The sequence below is a fragment of the Protobothrops mucrosquamatus genome, unplaced genomic scaffold, assembly GCF_001527695.2.
Source record: "Protobothrops mucrosquamatus isolate PMUCROS unplaced genomic scaffold, P.Mucros_1.0 scaffold3349, whole genome shotgun sequence".
NCBI lineage: Eukaryota > Metazoa > Chordata > Lepidosauria > Squamata > Viperidae > Protobothrops > Protobothrops mucrosquamatus.
Window position 1 is genome coordinate 20086 of NW_015389336.1, and position 24208 is coordinate 44293.

At 46.3% G+C, this 24208-nt stretch overlaps 2 protein-coding genes across 2 annotated transcripts in view; both read left to right on the plus strand.

The window, feature by feature from the left end:
• Positions 1 to 392: 392 nt before the first annotated feature.
• Positions 393 to 12697, plus strand: LOC107297509 (proline-rich protein 14-like). Its single transcript, XM_015826872.1, has 11 exons — positions 393 to 520; positions 650 to 917; positions 1860 to 1990; positions 2072 to 2327; positions 2443 to 2492; positions 2857 to 2942; positions 3446 to 4166; positions 6562 to 6661; positions 6796 to 6902; positions 7456 to 7527; positions 11651 to 12697. The coding sequence occupies exons 1-11, from the start codon at positions 426 to 428 to the stop codon at positions 11898 to 11900; spliced, it is 2136 nt and encodes a 711-aa protein (XP_015682358.1). The 5' UTR covers positions 393 to 425; the 3' UTR covers positions 11901 to 12697.
• Positions 12698 to 20245: 7548 nt separating this feature from the next.
• Positions 20246 to 24208, plus strand: part of FBRS (fibrosin) — a gene marked incomplete at its 3' end in the record, with an annotated part of 23806 nt that continues 19843 nt past the window's right edge. Inside the window, exons 1-2 of the mRNA XM_029286334.1 lie at positions 20246 to 20774; positions 23402 to 23587. Of these exons, the coding sequence (XP_029142167.1) occupies positions 20382 to 20774; positions 23402 to 23587 (579 nt within the window). The remainder of the gene's footprint in view (positions 20775 to 23401; positions 23588 to 24208) is intronic.

Consider the following 24208-nt stretch of genomic DNA (forward strand, 5'->3'; position numbering starts at 1 on the left):
TTTATCAGTGTTTTCCTTTCTTTTTAGGCTTCTGTGATTGTTTTATATTTCCTTGAGAAATACTTTTGGTAGTTCACTATAACAAAATGAGTAGAATTCCTTTGGGGCATACCAAGCCTCAAATTAGCCATATTTTTTAAAAAAATCTTGCATTTCCCAGCCATTAACTCTGCCATTGTTCTTACCTTGATTTGGGGATATTTTTAAATGAAGTATAGTTTTTCTCATTGCCAATTATTTCAAAATGCAAAGCCTTATGTATATACAGTATATGCATCTGTTATTTAATGAAATAAGTAAACATTTATTCATTTGCTTTCTCTCCCAACTCATTCCACAGAGAGGTGAGAAATGAGGTTTTGGTGGAAAAATGGAGGAGCTTCCCAATTCCTGACCCTAAAAAGGTGTTGGGTCTGAATCCAGCCATGGAATGCACCCGTCTTGAAGGAACCTCTGTGGGAGATCCTTTGCCATTATCTAATTTTGAGAGGATAGCCAGGCGGCGAAAAGTCATATTCAGGTGAGAGATTGCCACGTCTTTTGTGCAGGAATTCAAAGTGGGAAGAATGGGAGGAGGAGGAGGAGGAGGAGGAGGAGGAGGAGGAATCAGGCTGTTGTTTTGAGACTTTCTCTCTGTATCCTTTTGCAGGCCTGCAGCTGAGGAGGAGAGAACCCCTGCACGTCTTCTGGAGCCCCTGGACAGAGGCAGAACTTCACCCCCCTTGTGTGAGGATGAAAGGTGGTCACCCAAGAAGAAGCAGCGGCTCCAGCAAGGCTCCCCACTAATGGCGGAAGAGGGCAGAGGTGCCTGCGACAGGATGGGAGAGACCCTGTGGCACGTGGCATCTCCCATGGAGAAGAAACAGCGAAAGGTGTTGGCTGTTGATCTGGAAGACTTTTCCACAACCCGAGTGCCCGTAAGGATGCTGTAAAACCTGGGGTGAATGTTAAAAGGGATTTCTGGGATAGGCTACCAAGCGGAATGGATGATGTATCTCCCAGGCTTTCCATAGGAAGATGGCAGTTCCCTCATTGCTAGTTGGGAACTGGGTGTTCTGAAGTAATAAGCAGGTGCTTATTGAATATAAATGAAATGCACGAACCAAAACATGATACAGCCACCTGGAATCATCTAGGTGTGAGTCGGGCAGCTATGTAAATTTGCTTAATAAATAAAGAATAAAAACAACAACTTTAAAAATGTCATTTTACAGGTGTCTCTTCCGTACCAGATGACCCAGAAAGCTATCTGGGATTGTTTCAGGCTTGATGTGTGGTTTTTGTTTTGTTTTGTTTTGTTATTAAGCAGAGACCTTTTGATGTATCCAAGTTGTTTTATGTTTAGAATTCTTTTCGAATCTGCAAGTTATTTTTCCTGTTTCTAACCATTTGTGGGATGACAATGATGTAATATGACATGCATTTTGGGGTTGAGTTATTAACGTCTTTAGTACTGAGCTATGATGGTAGGGCAGAAGGAGACAGGAAAAAGGAAACTTCTTCTTAGAATCTTGTCTCTCCAAAGCTTTTCACAAATCTTGTGTTCTGAAATTGGGACACTTGCACAGAACAGATGGGTAGATTTCGTGGCCTAAATGTCCCTCCCAGCCTAGAGGGTCTCAGAGGGCAGGAAATTGTTCAAGTGCCACGTTTTGTATAACTGAATCAGGGGAGTGAATCACATGATCTGTGGTTCTGTCAGGCACAGCAGGCAAGAGACTAGTTTATCTTTTCTACCCAAGGAAGAATTTCTATTTTAAAGCAAAAAATGCACGACTGGCTTGTGGGATGAGGAAAAGAGGCTTCTTAACTGATGTTCAGAGGTGTTTGAAAGTTGAATTGTCTCTCCCTCCGCTCAGGAGATTCCACAAAGATGCTCCCTTCTAGAAAGGCCTGCCTCGATTCCTTCCGCAAAACCCCTCCAGCTGACCTTTGAGGATGAGACCGAAGTTTCCTGGTCAAGAAACGGACAGGATAGCACTGTGTGCAGGTGAGCAAGGACCCAGGAGACAAAGGTTGATAGTGCGGTTTGTGGATATCAGCAGCTACCTGTCTTGTCTTGCTCCCCCAGATCGCTTCTCCCTAAGGTAGGTTCTCAGCCCTGCCAAGGACCTCAGGAGCAGTTGGCTCAGGCATGCTGGCAGTTGAGGGACCAAAGACTCTGCCCCCCTCGCGGCCGTGATTCAGAGCGCCTGCAGGCCAAGAGGCAGCGCCTGCAGAACGGAGTCCCTATAATGAATGGGAGAGAGGGAACACGGGCCGCCCCAGGAGAGGAGGCTCATGGGCCAATCCCTGCTTTGGAGGACTCTCCGTTGAACCAAGCCCAGGTGAGTTTACTGCGGGAAATCCCCCTGGGGAAAGCGACACATGGACAAACCTTTCACATGTGGGGTCAGGGGAAGGTGGCCACTTTTTGGTTCAGACCTTTTTTCTCGCCGGCAGGATGCCGGCATTGGCAAGGAGCTGCTGAGGAACTTTCCACCTCCCTGCAGGTGAGCATTTCCACTTTAGGGTAGAGGACTGACTAACTGTCCTTCTCCCTTCACCAGGATTATGGCTGTGCGGCCAAACAGATCTTGAGAGTTGCCTTCCTTAACGGGCTGCTCTCCAGGTGTGTTAGCCTTCCAGGTACCGTGATTGCCAAACACCCTGCTGGTAGGCCAGTTGCCAGAATGGAAGTCTATTTTATTTGGAGCCTTTGGACTGGGGAGGACTTAACCCTTTTTATCCTTTAATGCCACTAGCTGGGTAAATTTCTAACTGCTGCCTGGTTGGAGAAGGCTGTTCCAGGACATCATTAGACTGAAGAGCTAAAATGATTGCCCGTCGTTTCACACTCTTTCTGCTCTTGCTCAGGAGTGATCAGCGAGAATTGCCTCATCAATCATCAAGCTTAGAAAAGTCAGTGCCTTCAGATCTACGTGACCAGGAGCATCGCACAGGTTGGAGCTCTGAACTAAATAAAGTCACTGGGCAATGTGCAAAATATACCGATAGCAAAAGCGATCGCCCTTCCTGTGGCCAAGGGTCGCATGGCTAGCACACCAAAGAATTTGGCAATATTTCTTAACCGTGGCGAACTTAAAAGGGGTGGACTCCAATTCCCAGAATTTTCCCAGCCCGCCACGGTTAAGAAATACTAATGTAAGGGGAAAGGAATTCTTTTCTATCTTGATTGGTGATGAGAATGCCTCCTCTTCCCTTTATTTATTAGTCTTGAGATACTAGCATTACAGACACAAATGTTGGGGATGAAAATGAAGGCGAGCTACTATGCCCTTGTAACTATTTAGCAATATTGCTGTGCATGAGAGAGCGAGAGAGAGAGAGCAAGAAAAGAGGAACAGTGTTTGAACATCGCGTGTAAATGGCCCTCAGGATACTTCTGCTTTTCCTCTCTGACCTCGCTTCCTGTGTAACAGCTTTTTCTTTCCCCTTCCATCAGGTCCGTCCTCTGAAGCATCCAGCCTTACCTCGGCTTTGGCTCTCTTGCGTCCGTCTTTGGTCCCCCGCTTCAGGCCTTGGAGCCTGGCCCCAGTCTTCCAAAGCATGCGTTCGAAACTCGAAGCCTTTGCCGACATCTTCCTCAGCCCGTCCAAACCATCCCTGCCGCCTACTGAGGGATCTCCGTCCCCGTCCCCGCGTCCTCCAGCAAATGCGGACGAAGCGGCCGCAACTCCACCAGCCACCCCGCGCCCAGGAGTCAAGATCGAGGTGAAAATCGCCATTTCTGAACCACGTCCCCGCAAGAGGAGCTCTTGCCGCGAAGAAGAGCAGGAAGAAGCGAACCGCCTGGTGGTGAGCGGGAGACCCTCCATCCACCAGTGGCGCTTGAGCCAAGGAGAGCCGGCTCCGCAGTCCCGCCTTGGACGCAGCTACTCCTGCCCTGATTTTCCTAGAGCCTGCTCTTGGCAAAATGTCTGTTCGGTGCTTTCTCCCTTGCCACAGCTGCGGCAACGCCGACACACGGTTTGCAGTCTGGAAGTATCCCGAGAACTGGGCCGCCCCACGCTGCCCTGCCTGCGTAAGGAAGTGTACCCCTTCAGCACCCCCCCTGCCCGCCTCTTGCTAAGACCCTTGGTTCATGCTGCTGCCCACTGTGATCCGTCCTCCTACTCTTCCCTCGCACCATCCTGCTGTCATGAACCTGACCCGGCGCATTCCAGGTAAAAGCTTTTCCACCCCTGTTCCCCAAAGATGTATATTGCTCCTCAAAAGAACGTAAGCTCCACCCCAAGAAGGCGAGAGTAATCCTGAAGGCAGAGGCATACGCTTCACCTCCTGGCTGCTGGTGGAAAGAAAGGGCAAGAAAGGAACAGGATCCTTGATCCCTCCCCGTGGAAAGGCTGGATCTTTGATAGCAGTGATCCCCAACCTTCAGGGTGGGGGAGGGAGAGGGAAGGGTTAACATGCAAGCAGCAGGCGAGCACACGGGGCTCCATTTGCGTGAGGGATGGGCACACACCCATGCTGCTTGCACAAATGGAGCTACTCGCATGCCGCTTCCGTGGCCCGGTCCCAAACGGGCCAAGGCCTGGTGGTGGGCCAGGGCCTGGGGTTGGGCACCCGTTTTGCAGCATCTTTTTTATGTTGAGAGATTTGAGGTGACATATTCTTGGACTCCATTCCCAGCCAGCATGACCTGGAATAAAGGCGGTGTACAAGTAATCTTTGACTTAACAACAATTCATTTAGTGAGTGAAGTTACAACAGCATTGAAAAAAGTGACTTACAGTGTGACCATTTTTCACACTATTTCATTATCCCCGTGGTTACATGATCAAAATTCAGACGCTTGGCAACGGGTTCATATTTATAATGGTTGCAGTGTCCCGGGGTCATGTGATCCCCTTTGGCGACATTCCGACAAGCAAAGTCAACGCGGAAGCCAGATTCACTTAGAAGCCGGGTTACTAACTTAACGGCTGCAACGATTCACTCAGCAGATGTGGCAAGAAAGTCATAAAATGGGTGCAAAACTCATTGATCAATTGTCTCACTTAGCAACAGAAATTTTGGGCTCAGTTGTGATCGTAACTCGAGGACTACCACCAGTCCAAGAATATGTTGGAGGCCATTGTCTGCTGTTTTTAAGATTTTGAGCAAGAGGATTGCAAAAGCTGTTCTTTAAGATCAAGGTTACACCAGGCCGGGATCCCCTGAGGTCCATTTCTCCCTAAGACCAAATGCAAGGAACCACTTCAATCCACATCTTAAGAAAGCAGAACTCTTGGAAACAGTCTCTTCCAACAGGAACTTTTATTAAAAGAAATTGATAGTAGGCATAATAGACAGGATCTGAGGGATTCCCTTATACATCGATGTTTTAAAGTGTCCCTAAGCAAACTCCTTCCTTCCGGTCGACTTAGGCCGGTAATTCTCTAGGTCAGTGATGGCGAACCTTTTAGAGACCGAGTGCCCAAAAACTGGCCCCGCCCCACTCCACCCCTTGCCCCTAACCCACTCCGCCCTCACCCCACCTGCCTGCAGGGCCACTCACCGTCTCCAGGGCTCGCCACAGATCTCCCAGCAGCGCCATGTTGGCCACGCCCTCTGCCTGCACCCCACAGCATCAACTGTGCACGATGGGGCGTGAGGGCAGAGTCTTGTCTACTCTGACTGGCTGCCATGTCCTTGGCTGCACTGCTCCACATGGGCCACGTTTGGGGGTGACTCTCCTCCAGGGGGGGCTGCTGGTGAGGAGGGGGTCGCGGGGAGGCAAGGCTGGGGCAACGGCACGTGTGCCCACAGAGAGGGCTCCGCCTCTGGCACCCGTGCCATAGGTTCGCCACCACTGCTCTAGGTGTTAAACCCATGAAAGATAACATCAAACCGGCTCCACGATCATTCACCAGCTCTTCAGAGTTTATCTTGACCACGGAGAAATAAACCAGATTATGAAGCTCTGTGTCTTTTCACACACACACACCTTTTCTAGTTTCCCCGTTAAGGAAGAGAAGTTCAGAGGGAGATAGGGTAGAAGTCAAATGGTTCCATTGTAATGGTTAGTAGAGGCGAATCAACAAAAAGTTACTTTGTAGTGAATGGAGGAAGTGAAAGTAATAAAAACCCTCTGCCTGTCCCCCCTCCGCCTTGGGAGTATGGCAGGACCCAGGAAATAGTAATAATTGGTTTTAGATTAGAGGAGATAGATAGAAAGGAAATATAACTGGATCCTGACACTAAGGCATGGTTGCATTTCCGATTCTTGACTAGTTCTGGAGTCCGCATGGGAGAGCCATTATTTTTGTTGCTTTCTTCCTTGCTCCGCCTCTCTTGCAACTCCCACAAAGTGCTGCATCTTTAATGGGTCCTCCTGTTTAGCCAGCTTTCTTTCTTTTCCTTATAAGAAGTGTCGGACTACACAGCTCTTGGTTGTACATGCGGAGGATGAGGATTTGTGTAATTGTAACACATCTGGAAACTTAGGAAGAGGAGAAAAAAGACTCATTTAAATTCTTTTCCTGCCCTTCTCTGAACCGAATGAGCAGATTTCTCCAACAGGGAGAACATCTGGACTGTCCTTGACCTGTACGTGATGTGTTTCTTTGGTGTTTTCAGGAATGCCTCCCTCTCCCCAGATGGCGGGCAAAGGGGGCCCGCGGTTGGCCAAGGCATGGTTGCATCACAGCGGTTGATGCTTTCAGAAGATGAGATGAAGGTCAGTCACTGTTCGATGTAGGGCCTAGCAGAGGAAGTGCTGTGCAGTGAGGGGTGGGGGTGGATTAAGACGTGCCCTCTGTCTCTAGGGATTGGCTGTCCCGTCATGCCCATTCTTATCCCTAAAACCCACAGGGATCCCAAGAGAACACTGTAGGGAAAGTGTCCTGCATAAGGATCCGCAAGACGCCAGCCAAGCACCAAGTCAATCTCACCCCCATGGGCCTTCCCCGTCCAGTCAGGTGAGAGCGTGCCCTAAACAAATTGGGAGAACGGGCCCCAAATGAAAATGCTTCTGCAGAAAGACGGGGGTGAGCTTCAAAAGAACCCAATGGCGGTCTGCGAACCTAGGATCCAGATTCCTCCCCGAGCCCAAGGGGGGGGCAGTGTGTAAGCAGAACGGGGCCGGGCCTTTCCCAGGGTTAAAGTTCTGCTATTGGGTCGTTTGCTTTTCGATTGCATCGAAACAGATCTAGGACTTGCACCTTCTGGTGGTGGATCAGAGTCCACCTTTTTTGGGAACTCTGAAGAACAGGACTTAAAGAGGAGGGAGTCCTGGAACTTCGCGTCGGAGATATTTTTCAAAGATGCTCTGGACAACATGGCCCAGTGGGCAGTCCTGTCAAGATCTAATGGAATGGTAGACTAAGAAACTTGTCTGAAAATTGAGCAGACTGTAACTTTGTACACTGTGAGAAAATGTTTTCTGCAGAACAATTCTCCTATCTGACAGATATTTTTCCCCACTGGCCAAGTTATCCCAAGGTAATATGTTCTCTTTCTCTCCTTTCTCAGGCTGAACAAGAAGGAGTTCAGTCTGGAGGAGATTTACACGAACAAGAACTATCACACACCCACGGAGAAGAGGTGAGAAGGCTGGCTAATGGCTTGTATGGCCCCTGGTCCAGGTTGGCCAGGCTGATACGTGGTGGAGTCACAATGTGGTGGAACCTGACCATCTATACACTCTGGTTTATGGCTCAACAGCTTTGTGGGGGGAAAAATTATGAGTTCTGTAAACCATAGTTAAGCAAACCACAACACAACCTCTGTGTTCAATCTAGGACTCACAGTAGCCAAGTAGAGTCAACATGCTTGAAAAAGAAATGCTTTGGCAGTTTCTAACCAAAGATGCTCTGGCTATATTGGCTGGGAAGGTCGAGACAAATGATTTGAAGGGCACTCCGTGGATGAAAGCTAACACGTATAAAAGTAATGGATTGTTTCATGGTAGAAGACAATTGCTTTAGAGGAGCAGTGTTGAAAGAACACAAGTGAAGTATCAGCTATGTGTTGCTTTAGCACGGAGTTTCTCCATCTCAGCAATTTTAAGATGTGTGGACTTTTAACTCCCAGAAATCCCCCAGGCCCGCATGAGTGAAGCCCACACTTCTTTCATTCCAGAATGCCGGCTGGGGAAATTCTGGGAGTTGAAAGCCACACATTTAAAGTTGCTGAAGTTGAGACTTCTGGTTTGTGTCACGGCAGAACAGGATGCAGGAAGGCAGGGCTCTGCCTTCCGCGCCCAATTTTGTCCTGCTGGGGGCCCTAAAAAGGGCCTAAAATCGCCCCGAAGAGGCGATGAAGAGGAGGGGTGCCTTGTTGATCACGGAGAGAAATCGAGGGAAAAAGGAACTGGGAGTTGTTTAAAGAATATAAATGGGTAGAATTTCCCCCCCAAAAAATACCCTACCTAAATTGTCTCCCTTGTGCCAAGCAATTTTTACAAAAATAGAAAGAAAATTCCTGGGCAATCCAATTGCCCTGGCTTGGAAAGTGACTTGGCAAAGAACGAAAACGAGAGTTAGATTTAAAAAACAGAGGATTTGACCTTTTAGAGGGGGCATTATATGTTTAAATACTTCTTTGAATAAGACTAAAAGAACAAAAGACTTTTAGATATAATTAGACTGTTATAATGAAAGATATGATTTAGAATTAAGATAGCATTTTTTTCTCTCTCTTTTTTCATGTGGGAAATATGAAGATAGGAGGATTGATTTGAATAAAACTTCCAGCTACATAAATGTAATTAATATTGAGAAAATCGTAACTGATAAAGATATTTCAAATACTGATGGGAAATTAAACTTTAACTAGAGCACGAAAAACAGGATATTGATTAATGAATTGATATTATTGATTTACGAATTGATATTATTTGCATGATATTAGTAAAACATGATGAAGATGCTTATATCTAACTGTATACATTAACACTACTAAAAATTGTAATGGTATAATGAAGGGAAAATGGAAAAAATATAGAGAAGCAAGGAGGATCAGGGGAAAAATACTGGATTGTGTAGTACTGAACAGATTTATATTTGAACCCAGACAACATGTTGTTTACTAAGCACTAAAGACTGTAATTTTTAAAAATTAATGAAACTTTTACAAACAAAAAAATTGCTGAGGTTGAGAAACACTGCGTTAGCATTTTCTCCCTGTTGTGGAAGCAACATGCAAGTTAGGTTAATTGCATTGGACTCTAACGCACCAGTGAACCACACTCAGCTAGCTCATGGACCATGGACTTATGGACTTCCACACTGAATAACTATTCCAGTTTAGGCTCATCTCATGCTTCCCATTTATTGCTGTCATGCAGAATTTCTGGGCTATTCTCTATAGCAGTGGTTCTCAATCTGTGGTCCGCAGACCCCTAGAAGGCTGGGATGTTAATAATAATAATAATAGTAAAGTTGGAAGGGACCTTGAAGGTCATCTAGTCCAACTCCCTGCTCAGGCAGGAAACCCTATACCATTTCGGACAAATGGCTGTCCAGTCTCTTCTTAAAAACTTCCAGTGTTGGAGCATTCACCACTTCTGGAGGCAGGTTGTTCCACTGGTTAATTGTTCTCACTGTCAGGAAGTTTCTCCTTAGTTCTAGATTGCTTCTCTCGATTAGTTTCCATCCGTTGCTTCTTGTCCTGCCTCCAGGCGCTTTGGAAAATAGCTTGACTCCCTCTTCTTTTTGGCAACCCCTGAGATATTGGAACACTGCTATCATGTCCCCCCTCGTCCTTCTCTTCATTAAACTAGACATACCCAATTCCAGCAGCCGTTCCTTATATGCTTTAGCCTCCAGTCCCCTAATCATCTTTGTTGCTCTTCTCTGTACTCTTTCCAAAGTCTCAACATCTTTTTTACATCGTGGTGACCAAAACTGGATGCNCACTTCACGTGATCTTGATTCTATCCCTCTGTTAATGCAGCCTAGCACTGTGTTGGCCTTTTTGGCAGCTGCAGCACACTGCTGGCTCATATTTAGGTGATTGTCCACTAGGACTCCGAGGTCCCTCTCACAGTTACTACTATTGAGCAAGGTGCCACCTATGCTGTACTTGTGCATTTGGTTTTTCTTGCCTAAATGTTTTTCTTGCCTAAATGTTTTTCTTGCCTAAATGCCCTATGTTGTCATAGGGCAGTGATGGTGAACCTTTTAGAGACCGAGTGCCCAAAAACTCCCCCGTGCCCGCTCCGCCCTGCCCACTGTGCCACCCACCACCTCCACGGCCCTCCACAGATCACCCAATGCCCCGCAGCATTATCTGCATGCAACGGGGCGCAAGGACGGAGTCTTGTCCCTATTGCCCAGCTACCATGTCCTTGGCTCCACTGCTTCATGTGGGCCGCGCCCAGGGGCAACTCTCCTCCAGGGGAGCTGCTGGTGAGGAGGGGGCCGTGGGAGGAGGCAGGGCTGGGGAGACAGTGTGTGTGCCCACAGAGAGGGCTCTGAGTGCCACCTCTGGCACCCGTGCCATAGGTTCGCCACCACTGTCATAGGGGGGCTGCGAAGGCATAAAGAAATGTTATGATTTAAATCCTTGTTAAGTCTTGCTAGTCCGTGGCCACAAAAGGTATTGAAAAGGGGTCCATGGTGAAGAAAAGGTTGAGAACCACTGCACCATAGTAAATGTTGTCCCTTTTAGAATCTTCTCATTCTTGGGGTGGGTCAAGCAGTTCTTTTAACAAGCAAGCAGTGAATACAAAAGGCTCTACATTCAAAAGGGAACCGTAAGTAGTTACTTTGTTACAGAGGTGTGTTAAGCTTTTCCTTGTCTTCACATTTTATCCCCCTTTCCTTTTCTTTCGCTCTTTTTTTTTAAAGTTTTTTATTAATAAAACAATTAAAACAAAAAAGGACATGACATGACGTTCCAGTATATATAATCCTAACAATTCGTTCCTTATCATACTTAAAGTTCTATATATACATCTCTCTATATGTAGGTCTTTAGTTATTCGGGTTTTCTCCCGCGTAGAATTAAATTTAATTTAATTTAATTAAATTTAATTCTACGCGGGAGAAAACCCGAATAACTAAAGACCTACATACAAACACCCGCGAAAACCTCAGAAAACAAATCTCTCTCTATATATATATATTCCCCTATATAATACAATATTATACAATCTCGAACTTGTTTCTCTATATATTAACATATAATTTTATATACCACAAACTTAAACTTTAACTCAAAACCCGAACAGTTCTTCTTGACTCATACCAGCAGTAAAATTTGTCCCAGATTCCAAAATAGTCCGTTTCTGTCTTGTCTTTTAGTTCCATAGTTAGCCTGTCCATGTCCGCACACAATAAAATTTTATGTAGAATCTCTTCTTCAGTAGGGATTTCTTTGTTTCTCCAATTTTGTGCGTAGGTCAGTCTGGCGGCCGTGAAGATGTGTAGCATTAGGTGTACCACCATAAAGTGGCCTTTTCTTTCGCTCTTGATCTTTTGTGCACTCACTGCGAAGATTGCCAAAATTGTCTGATGACATCGCAGCTCCATGCCTTACATCCAGAATGTGCTCTGGTTGCATGAACATTGGCATCGCTCTCACCCCCCACCCCCCCATGTTAAATATCCGGAGCAGTTTTACAGTTAGCTACCAGCCTAAGCTGATCTCGCTATTAGGAACCTCGGGGACGGTTTCCCCTTTTTGAATTTGGTGTCCCATCTCCTCCTCTTTCTCCTTACAGATCCTTTGAGACCATATTTGAGGTACCACTGGAACGCAACGGAGCCCTTGTCTTCACCAGCCAACGCAAGCTGAAGAGGGCAGTCAAGTTCAGGGAGGTGGGCCTTCCCCGTAAGCAACGCAAACCCCGCCTCCAGAAGGGATGGAGGGCGAAGGGAAGACGGGCCCAGCCCCAGTCCGCTGAACTGGAGGAGATGCTACAGCAAAAACTGGCTGAACTGGATGCCCTGTTTGAGGAGGAAGTGTGTTGAGCCGAGTCTGCAGAAAAGTGTCTATAGGAGTCTTTTCCTTTCCACCTTCCCCAAAGCACCTATTCCTCAAACTACTCATAAATTGTCTAATTTTTTTTTCCCCCAAGCACCAAAGTCACCCCAAGCACTCCAGTCTTTTTCTCTGGTTCTCTTTATTCTCCATATCGTCCCTACCTATTGCTCTCTAGTGACAGGTGTTTTGTCATCCAGGGATCCTATGTTGCCCTCCAAACCACAGATAGTGTTCTTAGGAACATGGGGCTGGATGTCACCCAGCACCCTCCCTCAGCTAACTGCCTCCTTGCCTGATGTTTTATTTTGGCACTCCCCTTTTTCTTTGGCTCATCAGTCTGAAGAATGAAACGTTGATGGGCCCCAATAATTGGTGGTGTCCATTCCTCGCATTCTGCTTCCAACGCACAGTCAGACTTTTAGTGCCTGAGTTAGAAAGAGGATATGGATCATCTGATCAAGATTTAGCCCAGCAAGGGATGTATCCAACAACGTGGAGATCAAGTTACCCCTGTTCTGTGGTTGCCATTTTGATTAAATCAGAAAACCCATTGTTTGCAAAGGAATGACAGGAGAGAAAGAGCAAAACCAGGCTTGTAACGGGGGTAGGGAAAAAAATGGAAGGGGAGGTGTGTCAAAAAGCTCAGAAAGGAGATGTCTTAGAAAGGATTGTTAAAACATAAAATGATTGTGAATCCTGTTTCAATATTCCATGTTTGAATGGACTTACTGGGGTTGTGTTCTGTTAGGCATGGTGGGGTGGGGGAGTTGTTTGCATTTTTATATTAATCTATATTTTTAATAAACTTTTCTGCTTGGAAGGAAAAAAATGGTGTTCTTTTTCAATTATTCTTTTTCCAATCTTGTTTTATGAGGGTACCAAAAATAGCTCATAGGAAATGTCTATGGCAGTGTTTCTCAACCTTGACAATTTTAAGGCATGTGGACTTCAACTCCCAGAATTCCACAGCTAGCAATGCTGGCTGTGGAATTCTGGGAGTTGAAGTCCACATGCCTTAAAATTGTCAAGGTTGAGAAACACTGGACTCTGGAGATTCTCAGTCATCCAGGTCATGGCTGTCTCAAGGGTGCTTTTTCAAAAAGCAACTGGACAATGTTTTTTTCCCTTGAAGAAGAAGTTTTGCTTTTCCTCCAAGAAGCTTCATCAGTTCTGGCTGGCTGGTGGTGGTGGAGAATGGAAAGTTTAGTTCCGACAAGGTGTGTGTGTGTATGTATGTATGTGTAAAGATATTTTTTTGTAGTCCTCTGACATAAGCCTAAGACTGAAAATCAGGCTTGTCAGATGCTATATTTTTTTCTATCCTGCTCTATGGAGTTGAGCAGGGGTGTCAAACTCAATTTCATTGAGGGCCGCATCAGCATTGCGATCGCCCTTGGGGGGGTGTGTGTGGCCAGGGTTGATGTGGCCTACTGGGTGAGCGTGGATGGAGTGGATGTGGCCTACTGGGTGGGCATGGTCAGCTCTACATCGTTCGCGTCAAGGGTGCCTGTGGGGGCCTGGGCAGGAGTGGGACAGGTCTGAGGGTCTCTGGCAGAAGGGGGTGGGACCGGGGTAGGCGCCAAGGCATGGTCCATTTCTTCATTCCTCACAAAGGGTGACACCTCCCCAGCATGCACCCAGGGGCAGGTTCCTCGCTGTTTCTAGACGGCCTTGTGGAGCTAAGACTGAATGCGTTTCAGCATAGATGGCTACCACAAAATTGTACATTGGCTCCCGGCCGGCCTGGGCCAGGGCCAAGGCAGCGGGGGCCGTTCCCTCACTGTTTCCAGAATGGCTTCGCGGGCCATATGAAACCACTTCACGGGCCGCATCCGGCCCCTGGGCCTTGTGTTTGACGTGTCTGGAGTAGAGAGTTGGTCTCTGACAGAAGGCCACCTGAAGAGACTAGAAGCATTTGAAATGTGGATTTACAGGCGGCTGTTACGTATAAGCTGGGTTGACAAGATCAGAAATGAGGAGGTGATAAGCCGCCTGGGAAAGCCAAGGGAAATCATCAAAACAATTAAAAAACGAAAATTAGAATATTTTGGACACATGCGACACCCAGAAAAATACGGCATACTCCATTTAATCCTCCAGGGAAAGATGGAAGGCAAACGAGGTCCAGGCAGAAGAAGAACATCGTGACTTCAAAATCTAAGGGACTGGTTTGGACAAAACTCAGCAGCTGCTGATAAAAACAGGATCGCCAACGTCCGATAACGGATATGGCACAAGAAGAAGAAGTCATCTGTTCATTAGTACTCTCTCTGAAAGCTGTTGAGGTTACTTGGAGGTCACCTGAATCAGAGTGGAAACGGGTGTGTAATCTTGGAACTGCTGAAAGGATTGCGTTGTAGACAGGGGAAACAATGTAATATCCCACCCCCCAAACATCCTGTCAGATCTAATCCCTCCATCCACCCAGAACTGATGAAGCTTCTTGGGGGAGAAGCAAAACTTCTTCCACAAGGGAAAAAAAAAACAATACGGTTGCCTTTTGAAAAAGCACCTTTGAGACAGCTCATGGGTATGTTTCAAGGCCAGTGCTCCCTCCAGATCTAGCAAACTGAAGATGCAGCAATGGATCTACTTCATTTGATGCCACAGGGCCAGGTTCTTGTGATTGACTTTCCCTGAAGCATTGGTTTCAAGACACAGATAGTGAAAACTAACTAGTACTCTTAATCTCTTTGTTTCGTGCTTGGTGGTGCCTCAGCCTTCAACTAGTAGCAAGAGACTTTTTTTTTTCGGTTGAAAAAAAAAAAAAAACTTGCCCTAAATACATTTGGTTGTCTTCCCTGTTGCTCTGTGCTTCTATTTACTATCAAAATATATTTCTAGAATAAATTATGCAACAGACTTATATAGCACCCTATACTGTATGCCAGGGGTCTTCAAACTTGGCCCTGTTATGACTTGTGGACTTCAATTCCTAGAATTCCTCAGCCAGCAAAGCAAAGCTGGCTGAGGAATTCTGGGAGTTGAAGTCCACAAGTCATAAAAGGACCAAGTTTGAAGACGCCTGCTCTATGCCAAGGGTCCCCAACCTGTGGGTTGTGGCCCACTACCGGGCCTTGAGCCTTTCAGAACTAGGCTGCGGAAGTGGTGGACGAGCATGCGCACGCATCCCCATTTGTGCAACCCGCTGCTCGTGCAGATGGAGCAGTGCACATACACTTTCCCGCCACGCACACGGAACCATCCCCTTTTCCCCCCTCCCCCGCCGGTCCGCAAAGCCAAAAAGGTTGGGGAACTCTGCTCCATGCCACTTGCTGTAACAGAAAAACAGGGAACATGTTGGCAGGTGATCATATTTCCCCAAATGTAAGAATGTTCCCTTTTGGATGCCCCCAGTTTGAAGGCATTTGTGTCTGTGATTTCATTGCACCTGCCTGGATCCAGCTTCATTCCAATAGAAGGAAGATAGGGGCCTCTGTTAGAGGCAGAAATGTTACAGGTGTCTCCGTAATTGTGGGCTATTTTATCTATAGAAGATAATCTCCCCCAGTTACAGTACTTTAGAATTAGATCAGTGTTTCTGAACCTCGGCAACATCAAGCTGTGTGGTTTCAAATTCAGTTTCAATTTTTTTCACCGTGGGATATGTTGGCATTTGGGGAATCTATTTTTCCTTGCATCTACACAAGAAGCCACATACTCCAAAAGTATAACAGAGCAACTCTCCTGCCTAACAGTTAGTAAAATATTTTCTTCACATTTTTCATACTCAGTTGTTCAAAACGTATTTTATGTGGCTGTGACTGAATGGTTCAAGTCTTGTTTCATCAGTTCAAAGCATATTGTTCCAAACTATTTCAGCTTTTTCTCTTTTTTTTTGCGTACCTTCAATCGGGGCTTATTAACTGTGAAACTTTAGGGCAGTGGTGGCGAACCTATGGCACGGGTGCCAGAGGCAGCACTCAGAGCCCTCTTTGTGGGCACGCGCGCTGTTGCCCCAGTCCTAGGCTTTCAGCTGGGTTTTATAAAACCTTTTCACTTTAGGCCTCCGCCGCCGTGTGCAAAAAAAAAAAAAAAAGGTTCAATCAATCAGTCAATTTCAACTTCTCGAGGAAAAAAAATATCTTGCAAAGTTGGAATTGATTGAACTTTTTAGTCCCACCCAGTCTGCCGTTACCACCGCAACCACGCCCATCCAATGGGCCATACCCAGCCAATGGGCCACACCCACCCGGCACCCGACGATGCATAAGTGGGTTTTGGATTGCAGTTTGGGCACTCGGTCTCTAAAAGGTTTGCCATCACTGTTTTAGGGTTATGGAAGGACTTGATGCTCCATGAGTGGTTATTGTCATTAAAAAAATGTTATTCAAATGCAAATGCTTTCTTGATCAGAGATTTATTTATTTTTTTTGAAAAAGTAACAGTTTCCTCAACCTGAAAAGTTTGAAAATTTCTGTTCCTGATGACACTTGTTCTGAGGTCACAGAGGTTTTCTTCTGACAGTTGTTCTACACAGATTGTTGAATAAGTCAGTGTTTTTCAATTTTAGCAATCTTAAGAATTGTAGATTTCAGCTACCAAAATTCTGGGAGTTAAAAGTCTACATATGTTAAAATTGTGAAGGCTGAGAAATAGGGCAACAAGCAACACCAAATAGCGGACCTGTGGATATTCTTCCAATGTCAGCTACAGGGGCTCATTTGCAGTGATTTCTATTGTGTAGATCTGGTCAATTTCTAACAGAGCGGATGGGGTTGGAGGTTGGTTTATATATTCCAAATCTTGCCCTTCAGTTCAATTATTCCATACAATTTCGATTTCTTAACAATGTTGCTCACAGTTAAAATTGCTGAGTTTTGTAGCCTTCCCCTGCCTTCTAAGTTTAAATTACATTAGCTTTGTCTTCAGTCTTAACAACTTAGCTGTTTGTTGAAAACAGCCCGAACAATCACAATCTGAGATTGTGGTGAAAGGAATTGTAGTATTTGTGAAAATTGTCCTCACGTCACTAACTGTATAGTAGTCAATTGCTTTTGGGGCTTTATTTACAACTCTGTAAGCACTGTTAACAAACAAGAGAAAAAGGAAAAAATAACACTAATCAGCTGGAGGGATGTCCAGATTTCTGCACTACTACATTCACTGTTTTCGTATTTACAATCTGTAAACAACTGAGCGTGAACGGCAGAACTGTTGAGCTAAACTTTGTACATCACAGAGGTTATGTCAGTTTCTGTTCACTTACGGATTAAAGGCGCTTAAACTTTTGCATGCAACTGGGACTCAAGAACAAGACGTCTGTTGCTAAATTCTGTTTCAGATCTCTGAAGATGCTAACAGCACAGCTAGAGAAATCTCTGCATATACTGCCTTGCACACATTAGCTAGAAGTAATGTCATTTCACACCAATAAACTGCTGAGGGGTCCTTGATGCTGAGCTTGTTTTCTTGCAGACATTTCATTACCCTAACTAGGTAACATCATCAGTGCTAGTAAGGAGTGCTGTTTGATGTCAGTTTATATTCTGGTGTCTTGCCTGTCTGGGTGGATGGAGGGAGGTCTTAGGGATTCTTTGGTTGGGCTGTTTACTAATGGCTCTGTGGCAGTTTCTTGATTGAGGTATTGCTTACTTGATTGTTGGTCTGATGTTGACATTGGAGTTAATGAATGCTGATCTGAGTGCTGATTACCACTGGAGAGGTGCTGGAGTCTTTTTTGGGCTGCTTGATTGTCTTTTTTTGCATAATCTATAGATGTTGTTAACGTCTGCTGTGAAATAATAATAATAAACTGCTGCTGTGAAAAAAATTACACTGTAAAATGTTGTGCCCAATTCAGTAAGTTTGGGTAAGCTTGCTTTGAGGTCCCAGTTTTAGCTTTCTGGTGCCAGAATGGGGAGCAACCTCAGCACGTTTTTAAGAAGGGTGGACTGCATCTCCCAGAAGCCCCCAGCCAGCTGGGGCATTCTGGGAGTTGTAGTCCACCCACCGTCCAAGATGCCAAGTTTGAAAAACACTGCTTTGAGGCACAACAGCCAAGAATCAGTTAAACGGGTCAGGTCCTGATGTTCTCCTCTACTTAGAATTGCCTACCCCTGGCCTAGAATCATTCCCTTGTTGGAATATGGTGTCACATGACTGCTTTATGACGTCAGCGGGGGTTTTGTCATCAGCCGGCTGCCACTCCGCGAGGCGTCAATGGGCCTTCCCCGTCAACGCGGCGTGATCCCACTTGAGGCGGCTATGACATCATTGTGCGCGAGACTGCGGAGAGGAAACTCTTGACTTCCTCGCCTTACGTTCGCCGCCGTAAGGCTGTGACGTCACACACACCCCGCACAGGACGGAAGTGACTCCGCGGGGGTTGAGGCGTGGAGGGCACGACGTCCCTCCTCCGCCCGCTCCGAAATGGCGTTTCATAGGAGGAACTATCCCTCGGCTCTCTTTCCGGCGGAGGGATTTTGCAGCAGCTTCCCTCCACTCGGAAGGGGGGGAGCGGAAGGATATGACGCTGTGGGCGGAGTTGCGTGCCGTGCGCAGAGAGGAAGGAGATCCGGCAGAGACAGCTAGGGAGTCGGGGGGCAGCAGCTGAGACGAAGCGAGGAAAAAAAAAGGGCGACGGGACCTCCCCCCCACCCGCGGGGCAAGGGGATGCAACGCGAGCAAGGCAGCTGCTCTCCTTCCGCGCCGCTGACCCTGCAGGCCGCCGCCACCGCCCCTCCCCCATCCTTACCGCTCCGCTTCGGTCAATCAGCTGGCGGGGGGGGGCCCGCCAGGCGAGCCCCGGAAACCGGCCTCGCTGCCCGTCAGGCGTAGAGGCTCGCGGGACACCCCGTCGCGCGCCCGAGACGGGCGGCGGCGGCGACTTGAAATTTACCCTCGACAGCCGGCGCTCTTAAAGGTACAGCCTGGCGGGGGGGGGGGCGGCGAGAAGAGAGAGGGGACGCTTTCCGCCGGAGGACAAGAAAACCCCCTGAAGCCTCCAGCTCCTGTCAATGGATTTAAAGGGAACTCGGCCCTCTTAAAGGGGAGTTGTCTTCAGGCCTCATTGTGACTTAAGAGGGAGGGCCGGCTCTTAAAGGGGCCGCTGGAGGACTTGGAAGGCTGGACGCTTAAAGGGGAGTTGCGAGCCGAGCCGAAGGAAGCGCTTGGAGAGGCCTCTTTAATGCCGCCGCTGGGGGGGAAAAGTGGCTGTCTGACGAGGAGAACTTAAGAAAAAAGAAAAAAAGAAAAGAAAAGAAATCAAGGTGCTTAAAGGCGAGGCCACGCTTCGACAGGAAACGTGTGGCGGACTTTTAATCGGACGCTCTTAAAGGGGATGGAAACGAAAGGAAGCAGGTTCTCAAGCCTGGACTTTTAAAGGGCAAGGTCATACCTTTCAGGAGGAATCCGGGAGATCATCATCATCATCATCATCATAACAATAATAAAACCACGTAAGGTTTGCAAAGAAAACGTGGCTTTCGGAGGAAATGCTGCCACGGGAATGATTCTGGGAGCCCTCGTCCTCCAAGGGAGGAAGCCAATGCTGTCTTGAGAGGAAGCCATTTGCCATTGTTGGCAGAAAAGCCGCATCTGCAGTCTTAAAGGGGAGGCTCTTTGAAGCGCTTAGCCCTCTCTGGGTAAATGTAAAACAAGCCCCCCTTCCAGGCAGAAGCCCTGAGGCTAGATTATGCTTGTTAGAAACAGGTAAACATAAACAATATATCTCTTTTAAACAAAGATCGGCACTTAAACCAGAAGCTTCAAGGGAGAAGCAGCGACCACCGGGCAAGTATCAAAAGTTGATTCAAAGGGATTGTCAGTTTGGTCGCTTTCCAAGAGGATCCATCTCTCCGTACTGATTCGCTATCGGAGGGATGTAAAATTCCGATTAAAGCAAGTTTTTTTTTTGTGTTTGCTTTTTGTTTTGTTTTGTTTTCCCCCTTCTGGACCCAAAGGTGAAGTTGGGTCCTTAAAAGAGAGTTCTGTTCACCGGCACAGGCTAATTTCCTGCTAAGTTGGTTATTGGATCGCTTTCGATCTTGAAGAATTTTATTTCAAAAGTATTTAATTGTTTTGTAATTGACTGGGTTTGACCTTTAGGGAGGAAGTCCCAAAAGAAGAAGTTGCCATTTGTATTTTCCTTAAGAGAGAATTAAACCTGAGCAAAAGTTACTTCTTTGACTTTCCGGAGCAGAAAAAAGGAACGTTTTGAACTTTGATTTTCAAATGTAAATCAAGGAAAGTTGTGGACAGTTAAGCTATAGGAGCCAAGGACTTCTTGTAAAGGAGTACAAAATTCACTTTTTCTCTCTCCAAAAGCAATATAAAGGAGAACCTCTTTTTCAGGAGTGTGGTACTTTTTTCTTGGTGGCTTCCTCAGAAGAGCAGAAACCCAGCAGGGACAGCTGCAATGCTTTTGGCTGGTGAGGGGTGAAGGGTGTCTCCCTTTTTTCCCCACGTGCCTGCAACAGCCATTGGACACAACACAATTTATTTTCTGTACCTCAGAAGGGAGCATAATGGAAGGAACAACAGCAGCTCCTACCCCATGTTGGAGCGGAGGAGGAGGCAGCAGTAGCCGAGCACGGAGACAGCGACGTTGCTCACGGCGGGACCGTGAGAGTCGTTGTACACGCCGTAGAGGAAGCCGTCTTGGAGACCCTCCCCATCGGGGCTTGTCCTCTTCCTCATCTTCAGCATCAGACAGTGAAGGCCCCTCGCCACCTGCCCCTGTGGCTCCTAGCAAAGGACGCCCCCTGCAACAGCAGCGGCGACGGCGACGGCCCCTCCGACGGCGAAAGAGAGTTTCTGGATCCTCTTGCAGTCGTGAGGAGGAAGAGGAAGAGGAGGAGGAGGAGGACCTCATTGATGGCTTTGCCATTGCAAGCTTTGTCAGTTTAGAGGCACTTGAGGTGAGGTGGTCCCAGCCTGTTTCAACAGAGGGTCATGTCCTTTCATGCATTATAAGGCTAAAATAATAGATTGGTTCTTGCCCTTGTCTTTGGGCCTTGTCCGCAATATGATACAGGAAAGAAAGAGGAAGTAAACTGGAAATCCACCTCTTTTTATGGAGCTGTGCAGATAAATAATAGTTCTAATAGATTTTGCAGAATGTTGCCTGCTAGGGTGGGTCATTTTGGAAATGAAGATTTCTTTCTTCTTAGTAGCAAGTAATTTTTAATGTCATATTTTGTTACCATGGAACTTCTAGTTAAAGGAAACTTACAGTGATGACCTCAGTTGTTGGTAAGAAATACCAGATGAAACTGAATTGTTGCTAAGTAGAGGTAGATTTATACTCCTTAAAAAAGATTGCCAGTGGAAACTCTGTGTAAGAACAAGGCAAAGGGGGATTTCCAGCTGTAATTGGTGAAATTCAGAAATTTGAAATTGTTTTTTTATACCCAGAGGATCAAGGGAAGATATAAAAAGAAAACAATGGCATTATAGTCTTTGGTTTCTACATCCTGAGTTACGGTGACCAAAGATTAATACTTTTTATTTACTGTGATTCTGCTTAAGTAGAGAAACAGTAAGATTCTTAAGGTGAGATGGAATGAGGCTATACCTAGGCAGTTGAGGTGCAGTCAGAGAAGTTTCCATAATCAAAGTTGTACAGTGGTCTTGGCTGACTGTGTACACTTAGAACCACTTACTTGTTTATATAAAGACTACGAAATCCTTGTTAATTTTCTTGACAAGGCCCATCTCACAGTAAGGATGTATCTTAGTGTTTCTGAATTTGCATAGTGAGCATATTCTGTGCCACAGGACACAAAAATGTACGATGAACTTAAAGCCTGGAAATACTGAGTGAGCTGCTAAATGATTTCAGATCAGCTTATTTCCTCCTTGATCGGGTAGGAGGAACTGCTCATTTATTATGCTTGGTGGAAGAGATGTATTTTTAGGTGTGAGTTTCAGCTTACCCCTCCTAGGCATTTTGGTAGGGCTGGGATCTGTCCCTGTAAAGTACACATTTCTTGGGAGGGGAAAATCAGAGGATTTCAATAAGCAGTGCAGCTATTGGACCACATGTAAGGCCCAGCTGTTTTACCTGCTGAAGCAGAGCGAAAGCATTCCTGCTTTACTCAGGAATGTTCAAGGCTGAGCGTGTAGACTAGTTTCAGACTGGATTCGCCAGTCTTTCTGGCTAGGCAAGATTGGGTGAGGAGCAGGGCGTGAATCCAGGTGTCTTTACCAAACTCCGAAGTAGTGCAATACACTTCTAAGAAACATTACGACACCATGCACAGTCAAGCAATACCAGAGAAAAGTATGCAATAACCTTTAACACAATAAATACCCTGCCATCCAGAAATATACCATCCCTTCTACGATTTATCTTTTCTAGAGCTCTTGTCCTCCTCTGATATCCTTCCAACGGTCGGTATTTTCCTTGAACACAAAAGGGTCTTTCGCAAAAATGACGCCCTCTCCCCGAGCAGTGTTGATCATTTTGGTTTAGGACAGCATTTGTTGTAAATCAGTAGCCTTATGCCTTATGTTGTACTATGAGTCTGTTCGAATAGTTATTGGCAAGCTAGCTTCTTTATCCTCAAAGTCTGATTGTGGCATTTGGGACACGACTGACCAGATTTATTTATTTATTTATTGCCCGTATCTGTCCTTTTTTAAAAAGAGTTTAGAGCAGTGATGGCGAACCTTTTAGAGACCGAGTGCCCAAACTGCAACCCAAAACCCACTTATGTATCGTCGGGTGCCGGGTGGGTGTGGCCCATTGGGTGGGTGTGGCTGCGGTGGTAATGGCAGACTGGGTGGGATTAAAAAGTTCAATCAATCAATGCCAACTTTGCAAGATCTTTCCCCCCCCCCCAAGAAGTTGAAATTGATTGATTGATTGAACCTCTTTTTTTGCAAACGGCGGCGGAGGCCTAAAGCAAAAAGGTTGTATAAAACCCAGCTGAAGGCCTAGGACTGGAGCGACAGCACGCGTGCCCACAGAGAGGGCTCTGCGTGCCACAGGTTTGCCACCATGGGTTTAGAGCAATGTAAAAAAATCTTTTCCCCCTTTTTGTTTCTCTTTTACCCTACTAGAATGTTAGACTGAAAGAACAGTGAGCCTCAATTTAGTCTGTGGACCTATTGATTTAAACCAGGTGTCCTAGTTCTTAACCTTTTAACAACTACTTTTTACTGGCTTTCGATATGAAAGTGTTTTCACAATGTCTAGGATATTATTCTACCAATAATTATATTGGGATTCCCACTTCTTTTTCCCTCAGATGCCAGGATAGTTCATTTGTGCAGTATCTGCAATGCAGTGCAAAACAAAATGTAAATATTGTTTCTGGATCTGAAATAAATAGCTGTTAGTGCTGATAGTTAAGTAGCCAGGCTAGATATCTCCCATTTTGTCCCAAAGTTTCGCATCGCATTTTGTAAGGTGTTTTCCAGTTTCTATATTTAAACGCACATGTCTACATCCCCACAGCAGCAGCAGCTGCTCTATCACAGCTTTTATTCAGAGGGTAGATTGTCTGCAGCCATTGTAACGCCCACCTTGTCACTCCTGCAGAAGGATGCAACCTTGAAGACTCCAGAGCGATTGGAGCTTCGGCTGAAACATTCAGGAAAGAGGAAACGGGGTGAGGGAAACAATTCTGAGCCTGAAGATGAAGAGGAAGGCTCGGAAAAGGATCACAGCCAGGGCTGTGGAGGGGAGAGAGCACTGAGGAAACGGAACAAGAGACGGCACAAAGAGGTGAGGTCTTGGGCTCCGGGAGTGGGGCGAAGGGGAGGAACCCGAAGCAGGCAGGGTGGATGTGTGATGGGGAAACATGCGGGCTGGATTATGCTCACAGGGACTTTTTCTTAGAAATCTGCTTCCAGAGAACACCTCAGTTTTTCAACACTATCATTTGGAAAATTGCAGGATGGGACAGCAGGAGCCAGTATCACTCGCTGCATTGAAAGGATGTTTCTTGAAGGCTCCACTTCGCCCTTTTTAGTGGGCTGGATGAGTGGGAAGAAGCTTTGGGAAACGCTACTTCAGGGTATTTGGAAGGTCCCGAGGAGCAAATAATAGACTGTGGCAACAGAAGGCCCGTAGCCTTCTGAGCCAGTCGGTACAGCAGCCATCATGGGAATGGAGCCTGGTTTTGTTCATAACGTTGCCATTGTGGTCATGATGGCCTGTAACAAATCACCGGGTGAATTTTCTTTTCTGAGCAGCCAAGCAATTTCAATTCCCAAAGTATTAAATGTGTTAAACGTACACGTTTGTATTATTATTTTCTATTCACAACAACGTTAAGCCACAGCTGCCAAGTCTTTGGCTAGTATTAGCCTACCCACGCATCAGGTTCTGCGTAGGATGCCATAT